The 26,547-nt window shown below is 44.9% G+C and overlaps 1 protein-coding gene across 1 annotated transcript; it reads right to left on the reverse strand.

The window, feature by feature from the left end:
• Positions 1 to 5,196: 5,196 nt before the first annotated feature.
• CPLX2 (complexin 2) lies at positions 5,197 to 22,451 on the reverse strand. The gene is made up of 4 exons (XM_027841696.1): positions 22,370 to 22,451; positions 17,846 to 17,963; positions 11,639 to 11,814; positions 5,197 to 10,870 (listed from the first exon to the last, which is right to left on the reverse strand). The coding sequence occupies exons 2-4, from the start codon at positions 17,874 to 17,876 to the stop codon at positions 10,673 to 10,675; spliced, it is 405 nt and encodes a 134-aa protein (XP_027697497.1). The 5' UTR covers positions 17,877 to 17,963; positions 22,370 to 22,451; the 3' UTR covers positions 5,197 to 10,672.
• Between the last annotated feature and the right edge of the window lie 4,096 nt (positions 22,452 to 26,547).

The following is a 26,547-nucleotide window of genomic DNA, read 5'->3' on the forward strand; positions in this document are numbered from 1 at the left end:
CCCTACCACCTCAATAGCTCATTATTGTGGGGTTCTTTTTTTGTTTGTTCATTATTCCGTTATACTGCCTGACTTCAGACTTGGTGTTAGGACTGGGCTTTTCCATATTTCTGGAGGAAAGGCCTGGGCTGTTCCTGTTGATGCTTTCTTGGGGACGGGGATGGGTGGTTATTGAGTGTGGTGCAGTTCCAGGATCTCAGAGAGATTGTGGACCTGCAAGCTTTCAGTGCTCCCAAAGTGGTCTGATCCAGGGCAAAGTCTGTTTGTTGCCCTCTTGTTCTGACCTCTGCAAATTTTTGACCTAGGTTTGGGTCTGAGCAAGATTAGATGGCTGCTAGAGTCAGCCCCATCAGCCAGAAAAGTTTTGTTGGTTCAGAGTAATTAAATTATATGTTCTCCTTTGGTCTGGGATTCCTGGCTTGATTATTCCTCTGCAGCCTGGGCTAGATGCCGGAACTGAGGCACTGCAGTGCTCTTGTGGTCTGAACCAAATCACTGTTGTTTGCTTCTGAATGTCCCTCTTTCTCCATATATCACTCAAAGCTTCCCTACCTAGGAACACCACAGCTGTCAGGCACAGGTCCACTTCTCACTCTGCCCTGGATCTGGACCTGCTTTTTCACATCAGATTCTATTACAGTCACTTGGTTTGGATTTGGGACCTCCTCTTGTCCTGGTGCACAGCCTCACCCTGGACATTAGAGTGATCTACTTGCCATGTGCTCCTGGCCCCTCCTTGCCCTAGTCCAAAGATTTCCCTGTCTGTTTACTTATGCCAAACTAGGCTAGACAAAGGCTGTGACCTTTCCTGGATTTATGCACCAGGATTCATTCTGATGCATTTTCTAGATGTTTGGACCAGAACTCACCACACTACTTCCTACCACTCCCTATTCCACGTTTTTATGTCTTTTCCAACTCCGGCATTATATGTTATAATGTACCCTATAGATATGACATTCCCTGTCTACATTCTAAGGTGCCCTTCCAGTTCTGACATGTTATATTTTAGATCCTAAGGTACTTCCAGCTCTGACATTCCAATTTCTTTGTTCTAAGATTTCTGACTCTGATATTATATCCTAAGGTCCTTTTTAACTGGGACAATCTACATTTGATATTCTAGGGGCCCTTGAAATTCTAACAAAGTTCTTTGTTATCAGGCCCTTCCATTTCTCATATTCTGTACTCTGAGCTAGGAAGGTGGATTGCCAACAGATTGTAGAAGGTCCTAAATGTCAGGCTAAGGGGTTCATATTTTATCCTAGAGGTAATAGGGAGGCAAGATCACATCTCAGCTGAGGGAAGTTTATTTAGGAAGCTGTGTGGGTGATAAATCGGAAAGGAGAGAGACAGGAAGCATGGAGACCAATCAGGAGGAACTGCCACGGGCCAGGTGAGAGATGATGAGGTACAGAATGTGTTCCAAGATTCCTTCTATCTATGCTGGTCTTTGTTTTCTGCTGTATGTTCTCAGGTCTCTTCCAGCTCAGATATTCAATGTTCTACCAATCTATGATTCTACATACTAGGAAATTCCCTCCTATTGCAGTAAGAATCACAGAATCACCAAATATGAAATTTGAAAATTTGAAATTTGAAAGTTGGAAGGGACCTCAGCAGCTACCAAGTCAAACTCATATATGAAAGGAATCCCTGATACTACATTCCCAATAATTGGTCATCCAGTATCTGCTTGAAGACCTCTAAGGAGAGAGACCTCTGGAGATGAGCCAAGTTGGCCTTTTTTTCAACTTTTACCCATTATTTCTGGTTCAGCCCTTTGGGCCCAAGCAGAACAAGGCTCATCCCTCTTTCATATGATTGCCCTTCAAATACTTTGAAATATATCATGTCCTCCTTGGGTCTTCTCTTCTCCAGGTTAAACCCTTCAAGTATCTTCAACTAATTCTCTTATGACAAATTATGTGTGCAATTGAACTATGTGAGTTCATCAAGGTGGCACTAAAGGGCATTACTGGAGAAGAAATAAATGGAAGAATCCAAGATGTGGTTTTTGGTCTGGTGAATGAAAAAGAATCCTAAGATTCCTATAGGAATTTGATTGTGAAGCTACCTAGCTAGGTTTCCAGGCTCCCAGGTGTTTTACTGCTCCATGGTTTAGACCTCTGTGTTGTTGAGAGGTGCACTGGGTCAGGCTGTCCTGGCCAGGGTTCATACAGGTTCTCAGGATGCTGCTCTGGGTTGAATTTCTCAGGTTCAGGTCTGGGGGTAATTGGAATCTCTCCTGAATGCTGTCACTAGAAACTTCTGCCTCTAGATTCCTTATAAGACATGTGCCCAATTTATTGAATATATATTGGTTCAAGAATGTCCTGTCCTGGGTAAGCTTCATTGACCAAGGGACCAGTGAGGACAGATTCCCTATTCTAGAGTAAACATTGTGGTGGAATGGAAAGAGGAATAGATTTGGAGTCCAAGGGCTCCATGTCCTGAACAGATTCTCCATACAGGCTCTCTGTGTTACCAGATCTCAGGAGGGGGGACATTTACCTGAAATCAGGTGGGGAGTCATACCTGGTTTCTCCATTGCTAGTATGGGCTTGGGTCAGCCTGGAGAGATCCAGTATCTGTACCTTGAGAACCCTGGATTTGCACAGATAGGCATAGTCCAGAGAACATGGAGGTAGAGCCCTGGAGCATGGAAGCAGTTCTTTGACTTTCTCCCCTTCGCCTCCCCTCTCCCTGGGGTGACAGATGGATTCCATGGACTCCTGGGATGAGAATTAGAGAGTAGAAAGACCACTGGACTTGGTTTGGAGACCTGGGTTTGAATTCTTTCACCCTGGGAAAGTCCCTTAGATTCCCTGAGTCTCAGGTTTCCTATCTATAAAATGGGCATAATAATAGTCCTTCTGAGGATTGTTGAGAGGACAGTACTTGGAAAATTTTAAGGTGGTACAGAAATAGAACCCACTTTTTTTTAAGAACCCACTGTTCTTAATGGCTTGAAAGGCTTAGAGGAAATGGCTCTTTAGGGATTTTGTGAATTTAGATGGAAATTACCTTCTTTTCTTGTTTTTACAGAGCTGAGGATAAGCCTTTCTGGATCTGTAAAGTGTTTTAGAAAAAGGCATTAGAGTCTTTAGCAATTAGTGACCCATTGTTGTTTAACCACAGACAGTTTGGTGACTTGCTTTAAGATTTTACCCCTTTTACTTCAGAAGAGAGAGAGAAAGCAATTCAATGGGGATAGGGTAGCTCAACACGATACTGAAAGAAATCTTCCTGGTCAAGGGCTGTAGCTGAGCTAGGCCCTATGGCCATAAAACAACTTCATTGTTGCATGAGACATACAGTCTGTGATGTCACCATTTACTGTGTTGCAGCTGTTCTGTATTACTCTTTGCCAACTCTCCCTTCCTTCAAGCTTTGGGAAAACCTTTTCCAACCCTTTCCTGGCTCCCTGGCTTTGGTTGCCCTACGTGGCTCTGGCTTGCCCTGAGAAGCCCCCTGCTTCATCTTTTGGATCACAAATTGGACTCTGATCTCTTATCCCAGGAGGGTTCTTTTCTTCACGTTACTAGCCCTTTTGTTAATAGCTTTTAACCTAGCAGCTGTCAGAAGATTGCTGTTCACCTCCTACTTCCAACATTTATAGATGTGTGGACTCTGGTCATTTAACCTCTCTGATTCTTAGTTTCTTCCTTTGTAAAATGAGAGGTTGGAATTGAGCACCTCTAAGCCTCTAAGGTCCCCCTTCCACTCCTAAATCTATCATTCTGTGATTCTGGGGATGATTTTTGTTGTTAAGTCATTTTTTCAGTTGTATTTTGACTCTTTGTGACACCATTTGGGGTTTTCTTGGCAAAGATAGAGGAGTGGTTTGCCATTTCATTTTCCAGCTCATTTTATAGATGAGGAAACTGAGGCAAACAGGGCAAAATGACTTGCCCAGGGTCACACAGCTAACCAGTGTCTGAGACCAGATCTGAACCTTCCTGATTTCATGCCCAGCACTCTATCCACTGAACCACTTAACTGCCCTTGGAACAGGGTTATCTTGAAATGGCTACTTTATGCCTTTTATAATTCTTCTAGTTCTTTTATTTTCTGTTACTTCCTCCCTGGATAATCAGGCCAAAATTATCTTTCAACTCTGCTTTGCCTCTATAGATAAGAGAGAAAAGAAGGTGTCTGAGTTAGAGTCTGGAAGCCCAGAAGCCCCCAGGCATTTGCTACCAGAGGATCATGGGATTCTAGGGCCTAGACCTGAAGGGAACCTTAGGGAGCATTTCATAGACCCAAAGTCACCCAGGTAGTTAGGATTCCAGCCCATGGTTTTTGCTCCCACATCTGTGCTCCTTCCATAACAACATACATCTATCAAAGTTGTGGGGCATAGGGAGGTAACTCTCACAAATTCCAGAAGAGGCAGGCAATGTGGTGTAGTGGAAAGAACCCTGAATTTGGAATTAGAAGAGCTGGATTTCAATCTGAGCTCTACCACTAAGTAAACTGTGTGACCTTTGCCAAGTCCTTTCTCCTCCTCCTCTGAACCTTAGTTTCCTTCTTTGTATAAGGCTGTAGTGGATGGAGCATTGGACTTAGAATCAGAAAGACCCAAGATCAAATCCTACCTAAGATACTTACTAACTGTATGACTTGACACAAATTATTTAACCTCTCTGGTCCTCAGTTTCCCTGTCTGTAAAATGGAAACAATAATAGCACACAACAGAAGTAATTATCTGGACTAAATGAGATAATAGATGTAAAGTACTTTGCAAACCTTATAAAAAGGGAGGGAGCTTTATATAGAGAGACTAGTAGTAGTAGTAGTAGTAGTAGGACTATGATAACAATGAAGAAATTTGGCTATATTGTATGTGTAGAGCAGATCCTTATTGAGATATGGGTTGGACTGAATAGCTCTAATAGCTCTGTGAATCACATTCATGACTAAATGATCTCAGATACTTTTCAGTTTTGATGGTCTGTTACTCCTTGCTGTCCTGGGGGCATTTCTTTGTAACTGTAAAATTACTTCCTGAGGTTCCTTCTAGATCTGGAGAAGGTCTGCCCTCCTCCCCCCCCCCCCCTCCCTCTTTTCTTAGGGGCCCCGGCCCCCCCCCCCCCCCCCCCCCCAACCCCTTGCACGCCGCCCCCCCCCCCCCCGCCCCATTTCCCACAATCACTGGATAGACAGAGACAGACACATGGAGAGCTGTACAATGTCTTTTCTTGGTCACAGTTGATTTTGTACATCCGTAGTTAGCTTTTTGCGTCATACAAAGTTGGGATTGGGGATGGGGGGAGCGGCAGCCATGGCTTTAGGTCAGATTCAAGGGGGTGGGAGAGAGCCCCCCTCCCCCCAGGCACTGACACATTCAGGGGATGGGGGGCCACAAGGACACAGTTACACACAGGAGGGTTGGGGATTGGATTGTCTCTGAGGTTGATGGAAAGCAAGATGGTCACTCAGCCAGGCCTAAGGGCCCCACACCACACACTTCTTCCCCCTGGGACCAGGGCTAAGGGCCTCTGGGGAAGGTGGAGGTAGAGGGTCCAGAAATGGGGGGATAGGGTCCTGCCCCCAGCTTCCAGATGGATCCAGTGAATAGGGAGGCTACTCCCTGCCTTTAAAACTATCTCCTGAGATCCCTTTTCTTCTTCTCAGGTTCATGGAGCCAGAGCCACTCACAAGTGACTTAGTCCTGGAGAAGTGAGTCTACATCTTGGATTAAGGGCAGGGTATGGCTATCAGCCTGGCTATTCTGTCTCTTGTCTCTCTGTATGGATCTCAGGAACCAGGCTGCCAGGGGCAGACTTATTGCCTAAAGAAGTATGGCATTGGAGTCCTGCATCTGTCAGATACCCCATGTTTTAGATATGGCATCCACCAGCCTTTCAGATAAGAACCCAAATGGGAGGTCTGGGGGTCTAGAGCAAAGCTGGCCTTTATTTCTCCTTCCTAGCTGACTGTTCTTGGCCAGGGAAGAAGGGTGGGAGAGGGCTTTCCCTCAAACTCTGCCCTTTGCACTGCTCTGAACACATTCACTTCATGCACACATATGCTAACTGCACCTTCCTTTCTGCTACATGCACTTGGTTTCTTGAATCACCAATGAGTTTTCCCGGGTGGGGATCCTGCATACGTCACATTCTCTATTATCAAGTGCCAACAGATTTCCATGGATGGCAGCACATATTCTCCTTCTCTTTTCCCATTTACCTACACTATGCCCTGTCAGCAGATTTTATCTCATTGCTTATCTGGGCAGAGAAGCTAGAATCAGTTTGTCTTAAGCTAGTCCCTGCCCCCAAGTAGTATGCCATGCCCTAACTACCGCCACCCCCTACTGCTAGCCTCTCTTTCTCTCTCTTTCTCTCTCTCTCTCTCCCTCTCTCTCTCACACAGAAACACATACACACACACACACACATAAATCCCCCAGTCTGTGCACTGAATGCAAATATTCGTAACCTCTCAGATTGTGCTCCATACATCACCCCTTCCCCCTTCCTGTGTACCACACACACACATACCTTCTCTAGGTAGTGTCTTACAATCAGCTATTGTAGTCAGTGTGGGTGACATACACGTCTATCACATTTCTTAATTCATGTGCCATACTTATATCCCCCTAACAATGTACTACCTACACGGTACCCCTTTCCCAATGGCCAATGTGCCATACACACATTATGTCATCTCCAGATCCCTCCTTGACCTGCTGCCTGGGGATGCCTGGATTGGGCAAAGCCTGACTGGGATTAGAGTCACAGTCCCCTGGAGTGTATCTTTCTCCTTCTCCTGTTTCTTAGGAGTGGTCCCCAAGGAAGCCAGCACCTTGGGGGTGGTGGGGCTTTCCGGGGAAGCTAGTGGTTAAGTCCTGAACTTGTAGGAGGTCTGGTATGTGTGTGGAAAGGTCTTAGTGGAGAACTAGCTACCCTCAAGGGCCCGCCTCTGCTTGGCCTGTGGCAGCAGCAGGAGCAGCAGTCCTGGGCCCTGGGGGAGAGGAAGGGTGTACTTTGGGAGTCTAAACAGGCTCTTTTGAAGGAGAAGGCCCTAGGCAGCTGAAGGCCCCAGGGATCCCTTCCACTAAGTAGGTATATTACTCTTTCTACACCCGGAAATTCTTTATATATGTTTGCAGACCTTTTCTTTTTCTGTCAAAGGTTTTTTTTTTCCCCTGATTTCAAACTCATTTGTACTCCTGGGAATCCCCTTATATGTCAGTAGACTCCTTGTGTGACTTGGATTCTCTCTGTATGTACCACTGGAAATCCCCTTGTATTTCTGCAGGACCCCCCCCCCCATATGTCTGGGAATTCCTTTGCGGATCTTTGGACCTCTTATAATTGGGCATCCCCTTGCATGTCTACAGACCCTATGTTTGGCTGAGAATTACCAGACCTCTTTCTTTTCCTGAAGATACACACATTGGGGTTGGTCCCTGGAAGTCAAAGGAACCTCTGATATTTCTCCCTGGAGCTCATGATGATGACAGATGACAAGAACCACTAACATTCTCTTAAGAGAGGCAAATGGCTAAAGGACTATTCAGTTTCTGCTCAGCACGCCCTTAGCCCCAGTTTACCCTTCACTTCTGGCTCCACAAGACCTTGCAGAGTGACCATCTTACTCCAGCGACCATGGACAAGCAGAGACAACAATGGGGTGATACAGCAGTTGAGGAGGTTAAATTTTCCCCGTTACAGAGACATACATGGACACACTCACAAATACATGACCCTGGGGGCCAGAGACTAGGGCACAAAGAGGCAGGGGAAGGAATTGGGAGTTGGGGGAAAGGGAAGACCTGGGGGCTGGAGAAACAGATCACCCCAGGACAGAGGGGATGAACAAAACTCCCTTTCTGGTTTTCTTAAATCTATGGTTTTTTTCCCCCTCATCTTTAAAGTATTGCAGTCTAACTGATATGGCTTTAACTATTGGAAACGGACAGAGAAGATACGACGTGAGCTGCTTTCTCTTTTGAAATTAAAGGAAAAATTCTCTAAAATGAAACACCCCAGTATGCAAACTGGGGTGATGGTGAAAAATGGTGGTGGTGGTGGGGCGGCGAGGGGCAGGCATAGCAACCCTCTTTGAGGCATCTCCCTCTTCCACCCCATATCCAGCATGGCTTCTCTGTTATAGGGACAAAGGACAGTCCTGTTCCTCCCATGGCCACTCAGACCAGTCTGAGCTGCCAAGTGCTTCCCAGGACCCAAACAGGATTCTCCCCATCACATCCAAGGAGGGAGGAGGATGGCAAAGGCTTGGCTCAGGGAGCCCAGGGGAAGAGGGAAAGTCTTGGACTTGTAGGAAAAACTTCTCCTCTCACCTCTGCTCCAGGAGTGGTGATAGGTAGGAATTGATTGGTCTAAGGGAGAAGAAAAGATATTTCCCAGTTCCTGCTACCATTCTCAGTCATCCAGCCAGCCTGAAGTGTTATACATGCATTTTCACTCGCACACACACACACACACACACACACACACATACATACACACACACACCCAGAAACATAACCCTGTAATAACATCCCTCCCCATACACATAAACATTCTCTAACACATGTCATTTTTAACACATAATCTTCAACACATACACACACATACATCCTCTCTAATATAGACAATCTATGATATGGACACACAATCTCTAGCACACATACACACTTTCTAAAACACACACCCACACAATCTTTATACGTACATATTTGAATCCCTAGCCTTCTTGTAGTCTCTAACACAATCTCTGATACACACACATATAAGAACAATCTCTAAAAGATACACATACAATCTTTGACACATCCATACACACATGCATATTTATAACACATACATTCACACCATCCCAACTATAGACATACCCATTCTGCCACTGCCACTCTCATTCCACCCACATTCATACATACTTTCACGTTCACAATCCTCCCTGCCCCAGGAATTCTCAGAATGGAGGAGAGGCAGAGTATTGGGTATGGGAGGGTAGGGTAGGTTAGGCTTGAGTCAGGTGGGTAGGGCTTTCCTTGGCACATCTGAGAGGAGAATTTTTTCCTAGCCACAAGACAGACCAATAGATGGAAGGACAGATGCCTGCTTTGGGGCTTAGCATATGGGCAGACAGATCCTCAGCCAGAATGAGAGGGCAGCAGCTCAGCTGGGGCTGTCTTTTCCCATGGGATCAGGGCTAAATTGTAGGTGAGTCTGCCTTAAGTGCCTCAGCCTGAGCCCTGCTTATGGGGAGCCCTCTTGGGGGCCAGTGGAACCTCCTGAACATGTTGTCCACTCAGGGCCCTGGAAGCGCCTGGATGGGCTGGGGGGTGGGGAGAGGAGCAGCATATCCTCTCCACTAGATGTTTTCTGGTCGAGGACTGATGCTGCCCGATGGCTCCAACTGTTAGTGTGTATTTGGAAGGGGCTACCCTATTAAGGTGAGGACCCCAGGCTGGGGGAGGGAGGGCCTAGCGTGCCTTTTCAGGAGAGAAGGACTCACGCTACCCCCTTTATAGATTAGGCTCCACAGCGGCCACAAAGATATGAGTAGAGGGTGGAAGCTTCCTAGGGTACAGTGGTATCCCAGGGACAACCTTTTATTGCCCTGTGGGAAGGATCTGCTCCACTGACAAGGGAAAGGCCAGGCTGCCATATTTGTGGCAATGGGAGTCAACCTTCCTGGTAGTACCCTGCCTGATCTCTACCCAGTGGCCCCTCAAAACTCCAGAATACTCCTTTGGTTAGGGCACAGGCCCTTCTCTGACCCTCCCTATACTACTGGTCCTATCTAGGTCATTGATGAAAAGGGAATAAGGCCAGGGTTGGGAACTAAGAGACTCTAATGATACCTCCCACAGTCGATTGATCTTCCTTGCGACTCCCAGGTCTGGCCAGGAACAGGGAGGGACTAGGCTGGGAGGGGCTGTTCTTACCATGGTGGGCTGAGTCCGTGGAACTGAAGTGAGATTGAGGAGGCCTAGGGAGATGTGAAGGAACAGAGATCTGCTCCACTTTCCTCTGGGATTGGCTGATGGGCTGCCTAATGAAGGGTCCAGCACTGGCCCTTGCCCCCTCCTCCTTGGGCTATGTTGGGCAGGGCTGGAATGTGTTGGGTGTTTTGACCCATTGGGGCTGGGCAGCAGGGCTTAGAGCTTCAGTGATCTCTAGGGGAGTAGAGGAGAAAGAATAGGCAATCCGACCCTCTTCTCCTCTGACTTCCTTCCCCTAGGGCCCACCGTCCTGGCCCTCTCTCCCCTTTCTGGCAGTGGAAATCATGCTCAAGGCATGAGGAATGTTCCTGGTGGGAAGAGGTTCGGGAGGAGTGTGTGCATGTGGGACTCAGTGGTCAGGCCTCTCCTCCCACTTCGGCACATCCCGGGCCTCTCCTGAGGTCATCAATGGTTTGGTCCTAGTTTCTGGCCCTCAGCCCAGGCCAGCAGCCTTCTTTCCCTAGGGCTCCTCAAGAGGCCCAGGGCACTGTGGGGTCAGGGGACAGTACTGAATAGGGAGGGAGCCCTGGGAGTTTCCGGCCAAAGGTGAGGGGCTTGGGTCCCACAGTCCATGTGAGGGGTGGAGGTGTGTGTGGAGGACGAGGCCAAATGAGGTTTGCCCTTCAAAATTCATACTGAATGGAAAGTGGAAAAAAAAGATAAAAACAAAAATGGGACTGTTGAGAATGGGTGGAGTTGGGCCAGGGTTACTTCTTGAACATGTCCTGGAGAGGCCCAGGTAGGTACTTGAGAACGGTGTCCAGGATGCTCTCTTCCTCCTCCTCCTCCTCATCCCCACAACCAGCTGGAATGGCTTTCTTGGGGCGGGTCAGGCTGCCCTCACATGGCTGCTCCAGGGCGGCCTTCTCTTCAGCCTCCTTCTCCTCCTTCTTCTTCAGGCCATACTGTATAGGGAGGAAGAAGGGGCTAAGGGGGTGCCCAGCTGTGAGGCCCTCTCCATTCCCCCCTGCCAGGCCATCTTCAACTCTTCCAACCGCCTGTGTCTTTGTCATTTGAGACCTGGCTTATTTATTAAGATAACAGGAGTTGGAAGGGAACTTAGAGATCATTTAATTTGATCCTTTTATTTTACCAAGGAGGAAACTGAGGCCCAGACAAGGTCAGTGGCATGGGTGGTAAGTGGCAGGGGCAGGATTCAAACTCAGGTTCTCTGACTTCCAATCCAATCCTGTTTCTCATGATTAAGGGGAGGCCTCACTGGGTTGGGGAAGGGGTGAGGGGTCTTCCATCCTAAGAGGTGACTACAGGGTTCCCTTGTCCAGGAACCTGTTCTCCAAGGACCTCCCATAGGAATCCATGCTGCCCTAGGGATGATTAGGCGCAGGGGTGAGAAGGGAGTGGGCTGTACTGGGAGCATATGGAATGTTCTATTCCCAAATATCATGGAACCAGCTCAGTTTATGTGAAAGAGCATTGGAACAGGATTTTAGGTTACTGTGTGACCTTAAAAAAATTTAATCTCTCTTTGAACCTCAGTTTCCATATCTATAAAATGGGAATACTAATATTGACCCTGTCTCTCTTGTTGTTTTTTTTTTTGTGAAGATCAAATGAGTATTTTGTAAACTATGAAGTTCTATAGCAGATATGATTGTTATTACGGACAATACTTGGGAAAGGGAAGGGAAAGGAAGTGGGAAGGGCAGACTGACCTTGTCTCGAATTTGCTGCCGGACTTTTTCCCGTTCTGCCTCCATGCGAGCATGCTTGGCTTTGCGTTCTTCCTCCTGCTGCCGTAGGGCCTCCTGCCTCTCCTCCTCCTTCTTCTGGGCATCTGGGTCCTTCTCCTCCTCACCCCCCAACATCTTCCCCATGTCTTTGGTGGCCCCTATGGAACAGTAGGAGAGAAGACTAGAATCATTCTGAGGGAAGGGGGGGGCAGGAGTGAACATAGGAGGGGAGAAGGGAAGAAGGAACTGAGAGACAACAGATGGATAAAGAGAGGGACAGAGGGGCAATGGAAAAGATAGCTAGAAGGAGGAATTCAATGAGGAATGGAAGGAGAAAAGACTAGAAAGAAGCATGAAGGAAGGTACGGAAAAATAGCTAAAAGGAAGGATGGATAGAGGAAGGAATGGGGGAATGGAAGAATGAAAGAAGGAAGGTAAGGAGAAAGGAAAGGGTCCAATGAGGAATAGATGGAAGGATAGTCAGAACACTAAGGGAGGGACAGGTGGAGGAAAGGATGGTGGAACAGAGAGAAGTTTGGTAAGGCAGACCTAATAGAAGGGGAGAGACAGTATACTGCATGTGTTAGAAAAGATCATACACCTATATGAAGAAGATTATTGAATCTGAAGGGACAAAGGAGCTTATCTGAGGATCAAAGGAGAGGAAAAACAGAAGTGATATCCTTGTGAACACGTATTATAGACTGCCCAGCCATTTAAAGGCTATCGTAGTAGACTCAGAGGGTAGAGGAGACAAGGAGAGAAACAGCTACTGTAGAAAAAAATTCTGACCAACAAAGAGGAATTGGTTGGTGAAGTGGGAATGATAGAAATTTGGAAGGGAATGACCCTGTCATCTTGGAGTTTGTAAAAGTGAGGAAAGAGCATATTCTTCATAGATGCACAACATTGTGAAAAATTCAGAGAAATGGTGGCTATGAGGCCTTCACTGAGGCTGTATAAAGAAGGATTAGAGGCTTTCAATAACTAGATTATGAAAGAATAATCATGAATGATTCTAATGAGGAAAAAAAGAGGGAGCTTTCTTAAGAGTCTGATGCAACCACCCAAAGAACTCTCAATCTCAGACAAACTTAAATTTATTAAACACAAGCACAAAAATAGAATCATAGAACCTAAGCATTGGAATCAATCTAATAGTTGTCTAATTCAATTTCCATCTGAACAGGAATGCTATCTCTATCCCTGAAAATTTACCATCAAGACTTCATCTGAAGACCTTCCAATCATTGTTCTATCCTTTACCACTTTCTAAGGCAGCTCATTCCATTTTTGGACAAAAGGCATGTAACCAATAGGAACTGAATATGAATATGACTGTGTGTGCATGTATGTGTATGTGTTGGATTTAATTTAATATTTATTTTATTTAATCTTTAATTTTGTTTATTTATTTAAATTCCCAAGTAGAGTGAGGTAAATCATGACAAATCAGCTTTGGAGGACTGGATTATGGTAATTAGTAGATCTGGCTCTTGAAAGAAATGAGAATGACCAGGAAGGTATTAGCTTTGAATGGTAAATACAACCTGAATGTTGGATGATCACTGGGATCAGGGAAAGAGTGTGGTGAGGGTGGGAGGTAGGGATTCCCTTAAAATAAGATGGCAGATGGCCATGCATCAGGGACAGCTCCAAATTTGGAGTGGATAGAAATTGTATCCTCAAAGTGGCATCTTCCAGTGTAGTGAGATTATGGAACTGGGGGTGGGGTGGGGAATGGCAGCCCAGTATAGCAGAGAGAACATTCAGCTTGTCAGAAAACCTGGGTTCAATTACTACCATTACTACTTTTATAATACTGTATAATATTATATAGTAGTATTATAATATAATAACTTAACCTCCATGGTCCTCAGTTTCATCATCTGTGAAGTGTTAAATTAGGTGATCTCTGAGAGACCTTCAGCTTCTGACATTTTATGTTCTAAGGTCCCTTGAAGTTCTGAAATGCTGTGATGCTGTGGGTCCTGAGCTCAGTAAAATGGCTGTTCTCTGCTCTGCATATTTGTTGTATTTCACTTTCTTGTTTTTAAAGGAAAAAAAAACCATCAAATTTCTGCCTTTGGGTGAGTTGAGGAGGCATTCAGGCCAGGCCAGGCCAAATCAGGCAATCTTTGGGGGCAGGAGAAGAGAAAATGAGAGAAGGGGCCCACAATTAACAGCTTCATGAGTCAGTCAGTTAAGGCCCTTAGACACTATCCACACCAACCCTCTCATGAAGAAATTAAGGCACAGAGAAAGGGGCTGACCTGCCCAGTGTCACAGAGCTCGTAAATGGGATTGAGCCCAATTCTCCTGACTTGAATCTTTCTGTGATTGCACCACAAAGGGCTTGGTCCCTTTTCTTGCCCAGGTTTACATGATTGCACAGGGATTGATCAAAATAGGGTTAGGAAGGCTCAAGCCCAGAAAATGCTGAAGCCCCTCAAAAAAATGCTAAGATTTTTGAAGCTATATTTAGAGTTGTTTATAGAAGATTGCATAATGCTAATAGATGATGAGGAAGTTGAACTAATTGGCTTCAATTCTATCATCTTTTTCAGCAAGAAGGATGGTCTTCAAATTGGGAAGGAGAGAAAACAATTTAACTCAATTCAACAAACATTTATTAAGTATCTATTATATGCAAAGTACTATGCTAGGTGCTGTGGATAGAAAGCCAAAAATGAAACATCTCCTGTCCTCAAGAAGCTTATGTTCCAGTTGGAGTAGAGGAGGAATACAACATATACATGGACAAGTAAATATGAAAATCCAGATGATAGAGAGCATTAACAATCAGGGGGATCATGGGATAAAAAACTGGAAGGGACCTCTTAATTTTATTTTATTTTTGTGAAGCAATTGGGATTAAGTAACTTGCCCAAGGTCACACAGCTAGTAAGTATCAAGTATCTGAGCCAGATTTGAACTCAGGTCCTCCTGACTCCACAGAGCTTGTAAGTGGCAAGGCTCTATCCACTGCACCACCTAGCTGCCCCTAACCTCTTCATTTTATAGTTGAAGAAATTGAGATCCAGTAAAGAGATGTGACTTACCAGGTCACATAGGTAGTAAGTGGCAGAGCCAAGATTCAAGCCCAAAATTCCTGACTCAAATCTCCAACACAATGCTGATTCCCAGCTTGGATTTATAAACAAAGTGGCTACCCACTGAGGATCCATGCTTGTTCTTCTGCTGTTTAACATTTTTATCAGTGATTTGAATAAAAGCATTGATGTTATGCTCATCAAATTTGCAAAAGACACCAAGCTGAGCTGGGAGGGATAGTTAACACAGTGGATGGCAGAATCAGGATCCAAAGCTATCTTGAAGGGCTAGAGCATTGGGCTCAATCTAGTTAAGATGAAAATCAATAAGGATAAAAGTAAGGTTTTGCACCAGGGAAACCTCCCAATTTCACAGGTTTAAGATGAGGGAAATATGGATAGACAACAGATATTCTGAAAAAGATCTGAGGGGTTTAGTGGACTGCAAGCTCAATATGAGTTAGCAATATGACATGGCAACCAGAAAAGCTAATGTGACTTGGGCTGTAGAAGGGGCACAGCTTCTAGGAATAGGTAGGAGATAGTTACCCTGTACTCTGTTCTCATCAAACCTCATCTGGAGTATTGTGTTCAATTCTAGGAGCTGTGGTTTTAGGGTGTTGATAAGCTGGAGTGTTCAGAGGAGGGCAACCAGAATGGTGAAGGGCCTTGAGAACAAGCCATATGGGAATCACTTGAAAGAACTAGGCTTGTTGAGCATGGAGAAGAGAAGACTTGGGGGTGGGGTGGGGCATGATAGCTGTCTTCAAGTATTTTAAGGAACTAGACTTGTTCTGTTGATCCCAGAGGGCAGAACCAGAAGCATATGATGGAAGTTGCAAAGAGGCAAATTTTGCCTTGATGTCAGAAAACAAAAACACTTCCTAATAATGAAAGCTGTCCAGGAATGGAATGAATTGCCTAGAAAGTTGGTAGGTGTCTTCTTCCTTGAAGGTCTTTAAGTAAAGGCTGGACAACCACCTGTTGAATATATATTTTAGTGGGGAGTCCTTTGTGGGTATGAGATGGACTAGATGACCACTGAGGTCCTTTCCAATTATCAAAATCTGTGACAAACCAAATTGTCCAATTTGGAACCAGTACCAAAAGTATGACATCTTAGAGCCACACACACACACACACACACACACACACACACACACACACTCCTGTATCTCAGAATTTACAAGTTCTATTCAATAGGTATGCTCTGTTGACTGTGGGCATTTCTGTTGGTCCCCTGGAATTCACAGAAGAAAACCATTTATATATAAACTTATAGGTCATGGATGAAAGATCTTATGAATAGGCAGCTATTCCCCATCTTTGAAATACTAATGAGAATTGCAAGCCTATAATATACGGGGTCCTTGAATATCACTTTTTATAAGATGTGGACTTAGGACACTTTTAGTATGGCAGAGTCAATGAATGTGGGTGCCATACCTGTTATTAATAATGATAGCCATCCTTGCCTCTTCGCCTCTATATGGAACTCCCCACAGATCTAGACATAGGTAGTTCAAGAAGCATTATCATTTCCAAAAAAGTCTTTACATAGGGGTTGGTACTTTAGCTGAACCTTGAAAGAAACTAAAGATACTCAGAGGAGGAGGAGAAGAGGAAGCAGCGCGTTTCAAGTACGGGACAATCTGTTGGAAGACTTGGTGATAGGAGATAGAATGTTGAGTTTGTAAAGCAGTAAGGTGGCCACCTTGGAGGGGAGGCATCTTTCCCTTTACACTGGCTGTCCCCATACCTGGAATTCACTCTCTCTTTTCCTCTGCCTCATAGAATCCCCAGTTTCATTCAAAACTCAAATGACATTACCACATTCTACTTGAAACCTTTCCTCATCTCCCTTCCCCCAAGCTAGATCTTTGTCCACCGAAAAAAATTGCCTGGTATCTATTTTGTATATACCTATATATGTATGTGTTGTCTCCCTAGCTAGATATTAGGCTATGTAAGGGCAGAGACTCTTTCATTTTTGTCTTTGTATTCCCATCAAATAATAGGAGTTTAATAAATACTTGTTAATTGTTGATTAAATGAATGTAGAATGCATTAAAAGCAGTATAATGAAATACTTGGAAAGGTAGCTGGAACCAGATTGTAGAAAGCTTTAAATTTAATTAAAGGAGTTTACATTTCATCCTCAAAGCAAAAGGGAGCCACTGAAAATGATTGAGCAGTGGAGGAAAATTATTTTGGTAACTATGTGGAGGATGAGGAGAGATGAGGCTCGAAGAAGGGAGAACAGTTAAGAGACTACTCAAATATTTCAGGCTGGAGTTGATAAGAGCCTGAACAAAACATTCTAAAGAGGAAATTGTAGCCCAAGATAGAGGAGGAGATAAGAAGAGAGAATCTAGCTGGAATGCATTGCAGCCTCCAGACCAGGTGGGTTACCTCCTAGGGGGCTGAAGGAGTTTCTAGGTGTAAGATAACATTATTTGGGACCTTTGAGCTATCATGGTAAATGCGAGAGGTGCCAGTAGAGATGGGCAAATGTGGTCTTGCTTTTTAATAATTGGGGAAAATGGTGGATTTTAGTGGCGCAGAACAATAAACCAGATGGTCATTTCAGGAAAAATTAAGGTCTGGATTATTAAATAGAGGGTTTGTGAACATTTAGAAAAGCATTCAGTAATCACAAAGGGCCAACATGGATTTACTAAGAATAAGTCATGCCAAACTATCCTCATTTATATGCTGTATTCCCTTCCTCCCTGGCCCCATAAACTTCTTGAGGCAGGGATGGTATTGTTTGTCATCCATTCAACTCCAGCACCCTGGATAATGTCTTGGACATGATATGTGTTTAATACGTGTTTGTTGGATATAATTTTTTGTTTTATAATAGGGGTTGCATATATGAGTAGATTAGGAGGACTGGAAATCAGATAAGGTGAGTTCTAGTCTAGCTTTGCTATTAACTTGGTCAAGTCACATCAATTCTTTGGGCCTCAGTTCCCCTCTGTAAAGTGGGAGGTTCCAAATGGGACCCAGACAACTTCTAGATTCCTTGAAGCTTCAACTAAATATGTTGGAAGCCCCCTTTTAGCTCTTATGATCTATATTCTAAAGTCTTTTACAACATTGGCATTTTATGTTCTATGACTGTATGACTCACCCCCAAGGGCTTGCTTCATAACAAAGTCCATAGTTGTTACTCCAATTAATGTGCTCTAACCAGCAGCAGAATTTGCATCCAGGGCTTGTAGTAGGACTGCTGAGAGGAAAAATGCCACCTAGAAAGGAAAAATGATGCTGATTAGGTACAAATGTCCTTTCTGGGCAGGAGGGACAGACAGAGTAGCAAAAGACAGAGTTTCCACAGAAATATACTTAGCTCATAAATAATAATCACTTCCATCTCCATTTCTGTAGTAATTTAAGATTTAACAAAGTGCTTTCTTCAAACAATGACTCTGTGAGGTAGATAATGTAAGGATTATTGTTTTCATTTCATAGACGAGTTAACTTGTCCGCAAGGAAGTAAAATGACTTACCAAAGATTAAGTCTGACATTGGGTGTCAGACCTGGGATCCAAATCCCAGGTCTGACAGTGGATATCAGATCTGGGATCCACACCCTGGTCTGACAGTGGGTGTCAGACCTGGGATCCAAAACCAGGTCTCTGGCATTCAAGTTCTGTGCTTTTTAATATTGTATTAGCAACTGAGGGATTCAGATCCTCAATTTAGCACCTAAGGCTCCCAAATGATGCTTCCTACCTCAGAGTACATAATTTTCCTTGGGGTTCATGGCAACAGCTGTGTAGTAGAAAAGACCCTGGACTTGGAGTCAGAAGGCCTGGCTTCTAATCCTGACTGCCATTTACTACCTGTGTTGCTTCTCAATTTCCTCATCTGCGAAATAGGGGTAATATTGCTTGTCCTCCCTAACTTTGAGGGCTGTGATAAAGGGAAAGCACTTTGCAAAGTGTTAGATGCTACAGAAATTTGATTTATTACCAGAATCCTCCCAGATATACATTTCTTCTGCATGATATATGCCATTCCAGTTGCACATACCATCTTCTCCCTAGCTGAAGAGCTACCTCATAGGAGAGATTCTATTCATTCTACTTAGATCCAGAAGGCATAAAGAAGAGAAATTGGGAAAAGCTACAAGGAGACAGATCTAAGCTATATTTAAGGATATAAAGAATTTCTTAGCAATTGATGTCTCATGGTGGAATGGGATCTTGGAGAGTCAGTGGACTGACTGCTCTTGGAGGTTTCTAAGAGGCTGGATAACTCCTGTCTGGGCAACTGTAGGATTCCTACAAGAGGTGGGAGGTCTCCAATATGACTTTTGAGGTCTCTTCATGTTCTGAAAATATGAAATTAGGTGCCCAAACCTTTCTTCTCTTTTCTGGGTCTTCACAAGTCTTGTTCACTTTCTAGAAGTAGGGCAGGGGAAAGAGCCATGGGCTGGGAGTCAGGAGACCTGTGCTCTGCCATGAGCTCATCTTGTGACCTTGGGCAGTTCAGTTTCCCTCTCTGGACCTCAGTTTCCCCATCTATAAAGTAAGGGAATTGGACTAGATGATCTCTGAGGTCTCTTCTGACTCTAAAGTCCTATGATATTACGCTCTTATGGGGGCAGAGTCACTGCACAGGTGGGAAGGGAGAGAGGAAGCTGCCAGAGTTTGAGTTGAGGTCTGAGTTCTGAAGGAGAGACATCTTGGAAAGCACTGATGAGTGACACCCTGGATCCTGACACTAGGCTCTTACTGTCACCTTAGTAACTGCTGGCCACACTGAGTACTATCCCCTGATCAGGGATAGGAGCTCAGGGCTCAGCAAAAATATAGACCCAGCCTTAGACTCCCACCTACACACACATGTATACACACAGAGTCATGTAAACATGTCTGTGTAGATATCTTCTCCCACAGATACCCAGTCATGCACACATGCTCATGCAGACATATACATATGTACTCACACAGATGTGTGTATAAACAAAAAGGCATAGGCATATACAGAAAAATGAGGTCTGGGGCTCTGATGGATATGGAGGGAAGATAGGAAGTTCTGCATTAATCCTAAGTTGGGGTGCAGCAGCATTGAAGGAGTGAGTCCTGAAGGGCTGGTGGCAGCAGCAGCAGGAAGGGGGTGGGAACTGGACCAGAACATGAACATCCTTGATGGTCAAACTCACTTTGAGGCTAAGCAAATGATAGCAAAGACCCAGCCCAATGACTATAACAATAGATACGTGTGTTTGCATGTATTGATGGGTCTTTGAATGTGTAAATCTCAGTATCTATATGTATAAACATGTATTTATATTTGTGTGTCTATGTGTTTGAGTGCATATATTATATGTGAATCTGTGTATGAATCCCTGCGTATCTTTGGATATGTTTGCGTCTGAGTGTGTGTATACATGTGTTTTCATAGGGGAATACACACACACACACACATACACATAAACACACATATATTTACATTTATATCTGATGCCACCAGGGGGCCCCTCTAGCTGGCTCTTCTGAGTTTTTGTGAGCCTGTCAGGGTCAAAGTCTGAACTTGATTCTTTCAATTTGGGCAATACAAGGCCTCTGCACTAGGTCTCTCACCCTATTATCCCCTTATGTAGAGTCCCTACCCCATTATTTCTTTAGGTAGAGCCCAGGAGCTAAGGGAGCTAGTGATGGTGATGGCAGTAGGGTTAGGGGGTGTCCCTCCCTCTGTCACTATCTTTGTGACTTTGGGTAAATCACTTGTCCTCTTGGGACTCAGCTTCCTCATCTGTAAAATGATTGGCCTAGAAGATATTTCGGTTGTTTTTAGCTCTAAATTTTACAACCTTAGGTTAAATCATAGGATTGGGAATTGGAAGTGATCTTAGAAATTATATTGTCCAACACTCCATTCTATAAAATGAGGAGTTTACTGATGAGGAAGCCAAGGCCTGGAAAGGTTATGTGACTTGCAATGCTCTGGGATGAGATTTTATACATGCCAAAATCAACCACACAAATGCTTTTTGCAATCCAGGATCACCAAGTGCTTCATTGATATCTTTGTGCTAGGGGGCCCTTCAGATATTCATAAAAATAATAGCTTCAATTTCTATAGCATCTCAATGTTGATGACCCTATGAAGTAAGGAGTGCAAGTGTTATCTCCATTTTTTCAGATGTGGAAAATGAGGCTCAAAGAAATGAAATTGCTTGCCTAGGGTTACACAGCTAGCCAGTGTTGGAGTTGGGATTTGAACCTAGGTCTTCCAGATTCCAAGCAGGCTTTCTACTACACTAGTTCATCGCCCAGAAGATCCTAATCCAAAGGCAAGGAGCAAAGCCACCAAGAGGTGTATCTATCCCTGAATGCCCTCCTCTCCCACTCTAGGTCACCTCTGGACTCAGTCAGGACTGAGGGTGGGGTTCCATGGTGAAGATGGGGAGAAGAGGGGAGGGGAAAGTGAAATTTACTCTGGAGGTAGAGTATACCTTCAGGGCTGGAGGATATATCTTTACTGCCTGGATTCTAGTACCCATCTAGGCTCTAAGGGACAGGTACATTTTCCTGCTCAAGATTTTCTCTTCTCCTGTCTAGTATATCCAGATTGAAATCAAGTGTCCCAATGGAACGGGAAAGAGGGAAGTCTTCTGGGGGCTGAGAGGAATGGAGTGTCTTTGGAGGGAAATGTAAGGAGGGGCTGTTTTATGGTAAGGGGGAATGGTGGTGGGGTTGGAGAGAAGGAAGGCAGAGGTATATTGTACTGGGGAATGAGGGAGGAATTTTGGAGGGGGTAGGATGGAGGAAGAGAGGGTGTGTCTTCTGAAGGTGGTTGGGATGGATTGCAGGGGGTATCCTGAGCATGCAGGGAGCCATTATGAAGGCAGGCAGAATGTACTCTGTGTGTCAGGGGCGGGGGGAGGGGAGGGGGAATTGGGATAATGTGATAAATATATCTGGCTGAAAGGTGGTTGAGAGACAAATCTCCCCGGAGACAGCCGCGCCAAACCCAGAGCTGAGGTTCTCCTGCCACTGCAGGACTCCTGCTTAGGTCCAGCAGCAAAGTCGGTAGGAAACTTTGCAGTAGCTGGGGCAAGCCCCTCCCCTATGGGGGCCCAAACTCAGTTTCTCGGCTGCTCCCACTTCCCTTTTCCTCCTCCTCCTCCTTTCTCTCTCCCCATCCCCTCCCCGGTTGCAGGTTCCCGCGGTCTTGCGGTCTTCAGTCTGGAGTGTGTGTGTGTGTGTGTGTGTGTGTGTGTGTGTGTGTGTGTGCGCGTGTGTGCGTGTGTGCGTGTGTGTGTGTGTGTGTGTGTGTGTGTGTGTGTGTGTGACTTTTCCCTCCTCGAGAGGGGGTGGCTCATAGCGAGACCCTCCCCTTCAGCTTTTCGGAGCTCCGGCTAAGGGCCAAGGATGCTGTCTTAGTCTCCGCCACCTTAGGTCTATTGGGGTTGGAGTTGGGGGGGACAGCTTTTCTTTCGAGGGCAGAGGTTGCTTAGAGAGAGATTCCCCTTCTGGGCCCCTGACTCGGCCTCACAATCCGATGGCCTCTCGCTCTTTTTCCTAGGTCCTCTGCCAGTCAGTGCTCTGAACCCTTGCCGGAGCTGTCCCGTCAGCACCCCCTAAGCCGAGACCCTCTTTTCTCTTTTTGGCCCAGTCCCGCCAGCGGCGCTCACACTGACCTGGCTGCCCCTGACGCCCGCCAGTCACTGCAGCGATTCCGCCTGGCCCACAGACGCCGCCGCCGCCTCCACTTCCCTCCTCCCGTTCCGGCTCCGGTCCCGGCCAAGTGCAACTCTGCTCCCCGAGCCCAGCCCGCCGCCGCCGCGGCTAAACACGCCCTCCTCCAATCCCTCCCATCACTCTGCCCTGACGCGTTGCCTCTCCCCTTCCAGATGGGAAATTCAAACCTCTCTCTCTCTCTCTCTCTCTCTCTCTCTCTCTCTCCCCTCCTTCCCCTTCTCTCCTTCCTCCCCTCCCCCTTCTCTCTACTTCATTACCCTCCTTTCCCTCTTCTCTCTCTGTCACTTCTTTTTCATTCTCTTCACCCCTCCCCTCTCTAATGTCTATTCTCTCTCATTCCTCTAACCCCCTTCTATACCTTTCCTTTTTTCTCTCTATGATTTTCATCTTTCTTTCTCTAACTTCCCCTTCCTGTATTTTCTTCTCACCTTTCCTCCTTACCCCAGCTCCCAAATGCAGGGTAAGCATCTTCTCTACCTCTATCCATACTCTTAAACCTACTCTTTCCCATTATGGCTACCATTATGGTGACCACTGGATAAATGGATGGCAGTGCCTTTTGCGGAGGAGAGTTCTACACTTGTGTGGGGAAAGGGAGGACAAGAGGACCAATTGTACATTTTGGGGGATGTCTATTATATTCAGCATTGGCTTTTTGGAGATCTCAAAATATTAACCTTCTGCCTCTTCCCCACTGCCTATGTAAGGCCATACAAACTCTTTGTGTAGAACTGAAATAATTTTGGCCTTATTTCTTCAAGTAGCTCATCCTCTGACCCCACTCCTTCATATTCTTCAAACCAGGAATTCTTCCCTCACAACCCTCAGGGATGGAATCTGAGAAGACCACAGGAGCAAGTGAGAAAAATTTCCTCCTCAAGTCTCCTATGAATCTAAAAACACTTATTACTGTCTTTCCTTCCTTCCCCCCTCCAGAGAGTGATTGCATTTTGCCTATCCTCTCTGCTTCTAGCTTGCATATATTAATCATGCCTGGCTGAGGGGTAACAGCCCCCAAGCTGTGGTCCTGCACTGGGGCCTGAGAGTTGCAGCAGTTCATAAATAAGTTATAGCCACAGCAAAACTGCAATGTCTTAAGTTACATCCCTTCTTCAGCATTGCCTCAGTCCTGTATTACTGAAGCAGGAGAAATAGAGTAATGTAATGGAAAGAGCTTTGGATTCAGACTTAAAAGATCTGGGTTTTAGCTCTAGTGGTGCCATGACCTCACCATGTTGCCTTTAGGGCCCTATCTGGACCTCAGATTCCTTCTCTCTACAATGAAGGTGTTGAATTAGGTGTTCTTTGAGGTCCTTTTCAGTTCTGACTTCTATAATTCTAAGGTCTCATCAAACTCTGACATTTTATATCCTAAAGTTCCTCTCAGTTTTGACATTCTACGTTCTAAGTTCTTTTATGTGTAGCTCTGACATTCTATGTTCTTAGTTCTCTTACAACTCTGAAATTCTATGTACTCAAATAGATTCCTTTCAGTTCTGACATTTTATGTTCCAAGGTCCCTTCCACCTTTCATATTCTATGGTCTAAAAGTCTCTGTTGTGAGGCTCCTTCTAGCTCTAAAGTTCAGTGATTCTAGAATGGGAAAATAGAGACTGCGGTTTAATTGCAGTGTGTTAGGTCTGTCACTGATGGCTACCCCGAGGGTTCAGTTCAGATGGGGAAGAAGCCTCATTTTATGTATATTATGAAACTCATGTCTATTCCTCCTTTTCCCCCAAGACACAGAGATTGATCAGCATTACTCTGGTCTTGGTGGGATCCCCAATGAGAGGGACATGGGCCAAGCTGAAATAACTACTTAGCTTGGCCTTAAAGAAAATAGTGTGTTCAGTTCTAGGTATCTCATTTTAGGAGGGACATTGAAAAGCTGGAGCAAATAAGACCAATATAGGAGAAAGATTCAAAACTATGTCATTAAAGCATCAATGACTAGTGATACTTAGTGTAGAGATAAGAAGGGATAACTTGAAGGATCCCTGTTTTCTAGTATCTGAAGGGCTGTATTAGAGAAGAGGAATTAATCTTGTTCTGCTTGGCCCTAGAATATAGAACTAGGAGCATTAGGCAGATTTCAGTTCAATATAAAGAACTATCTACTAGTCAGTGCTGTCCAATAGTAGAATGGGCTATCTTGGGAGGCACTGAATTCTTTGTCACTGGAGGTGTACAACCAGAGGCTAGATGCCCAACCATGAGGGAAAGTATAGAGTATTTCTGCAGTCTCTTGGAAGTTGGGCCAACTGACAGTGTAGTATACTGGAAAGACCATAAGACATCGAGTTAGAGGCCCTGGAATTGAATCCCAGCTTTATTGTTCACTCTGTGACACTGGACACATGCCATTTTATTTCTTTAGATCTCAGTTTCTTCATCTGTAAAATGAGGAAGTTGAGTTAGCTAAATCCTATGATCCTAGAACATTTGTAGTATCTTCTAACTCACTTTCTATGATTAAATTCATCTGATTGATTGGTATTCTGCTGGTGAGAGGGGACCTAGGATCTAAATCACAGGATTTAGAGCTTGGAAGGGGCCTGAGAGATCATCTAGTCCAGCCCTGTGATTTTACAGATCAGTACATTGAGACTAAGAGATGAAAAGTAACTTGCCCAGAGCCATAGAGCAAATAAGTCACAGAAACAGGATCTCAGGTCCTTTGACTCCATTTGATGCTATTTCCATTACAACATACCGCCTATAATCTTAGATCTGCCACATCTATAATTCTAGTGCCAAGGCTGAAGGGTGCCTGGAGATCCTTAGAAAGCAGGGTGGTACCAACATCTCCACTGAGATGTACTGACTGCAGACTTATGGAAATGTGACTTTTGCTCTACAGATATTTTTACAGTGACATTTACATTCTTGCCTGTCCCCCAGCTTCTCATCGAAGAAATGGGAATTCACACCCCGAGCAGCATCCTACTGTCACACAGGTTGTCTGAATTTGTCTAGAACTTTCAAATTCCTCATCTATCCAAGTGGGAGCAAGAGCCAGCCCAATTTCTGCTGGCAGCCCCACAGAGTCATCTCTGACAGCTGCTTAGAGTCACCTGGTGAAATATAGATACTGCTCCCCTCATGCTATTCTAGAAGGTCTGTGTCTGCCTTTAATTTCTATTTACCAGCAGAGTCAGTGCACCCCAGGAAGCCCATCTTTGAACAGATTTTAATGATATATGGCTTGAATGCTCAGGCAAAGCTAATCCCTGAAGCTAATGATAGTACTTTGCAAGAAGCTCTGGGAACAATGTGGAGAGAATTAAGACTGTCAGATACAACAAATATGTTGATAAGGGAGGATGGGCTTACTGGCCCAAGTGCCAATCCAGTTGGATCCCAGAATCACTGAACCATGGAGTGTCAGAGCTGGCGGGCTCTTGGGGACCATCTAGTTCAATCTCTTCATTTTGCAAAAGAGTTAATTGCAGTCCTTAGAGGGCTAGGGACTTGCCCAGGGTCATGCAGCAAGTTGGGAGCTAAACCTGGCCTTCTAACTTGAAGTTGGGAGTGATTTCTGTCTTGCCAGGAAGGTTTTTTTTAAGATTCCATAGCAATGCATTGATCCTGTGAGGCTCCCTTTCCTATTCCCGTCGTTTCATCCTTTTAACTTTACTCTTGTCTCCCCTCTTAACAGTAATCTGTCAATGAAGACAAACTGGGGCAAGCTGCTGTTCTTTCAGACATATTTTGGCATTGCTTAGTCACTGCCCTATGACTACCCTTCTCTAGGGAATTTTTTTTTGGAATTGTGGCTTTTAGTGGAAAGAGTAGACTCCTCGGAGTTGGAAGACCTGGGGTTGCAGACTCAGGCTCTTCCATTAACTCGATGGGTGAACTTGGATGAGTTGCTTTACTTCTCTGAGCATCAGTTTACTTGTCTGTAAAATGGGGGCAATAATACACTTTATTTCATGAATCTTTAGTGAAATGATGGACATTTGTGAAGGAGATTTGTAATACAACAGGTGCTAAATAACAGACACTAGCCTAGGCAAGCAGAGGTTGAGGCTCTGGAGACAAATTTTAAGAACTTCCAGGTCTGTCCTATAACATGGGAAGTAAAGGAATGGAGGCAGAATGGCAAGTGATTATG

This window comes from Vombatus ursinus, unplaced genomic scaffold (assembly GCF_900497805.2).
Source record: "Vombatus ursinus unplaced genomic scaffold, bare-nosed wombat genome assembly UNPS02014863.1, whole genome shotgun sequence".
Taxonomy (NCBI): domain Eukaryota; kingdom Metazoa; phylum Chordata; class Mammalia; order Diprotodontia; family Vombatidae; genus Vombatus; species Vombatus ursinus.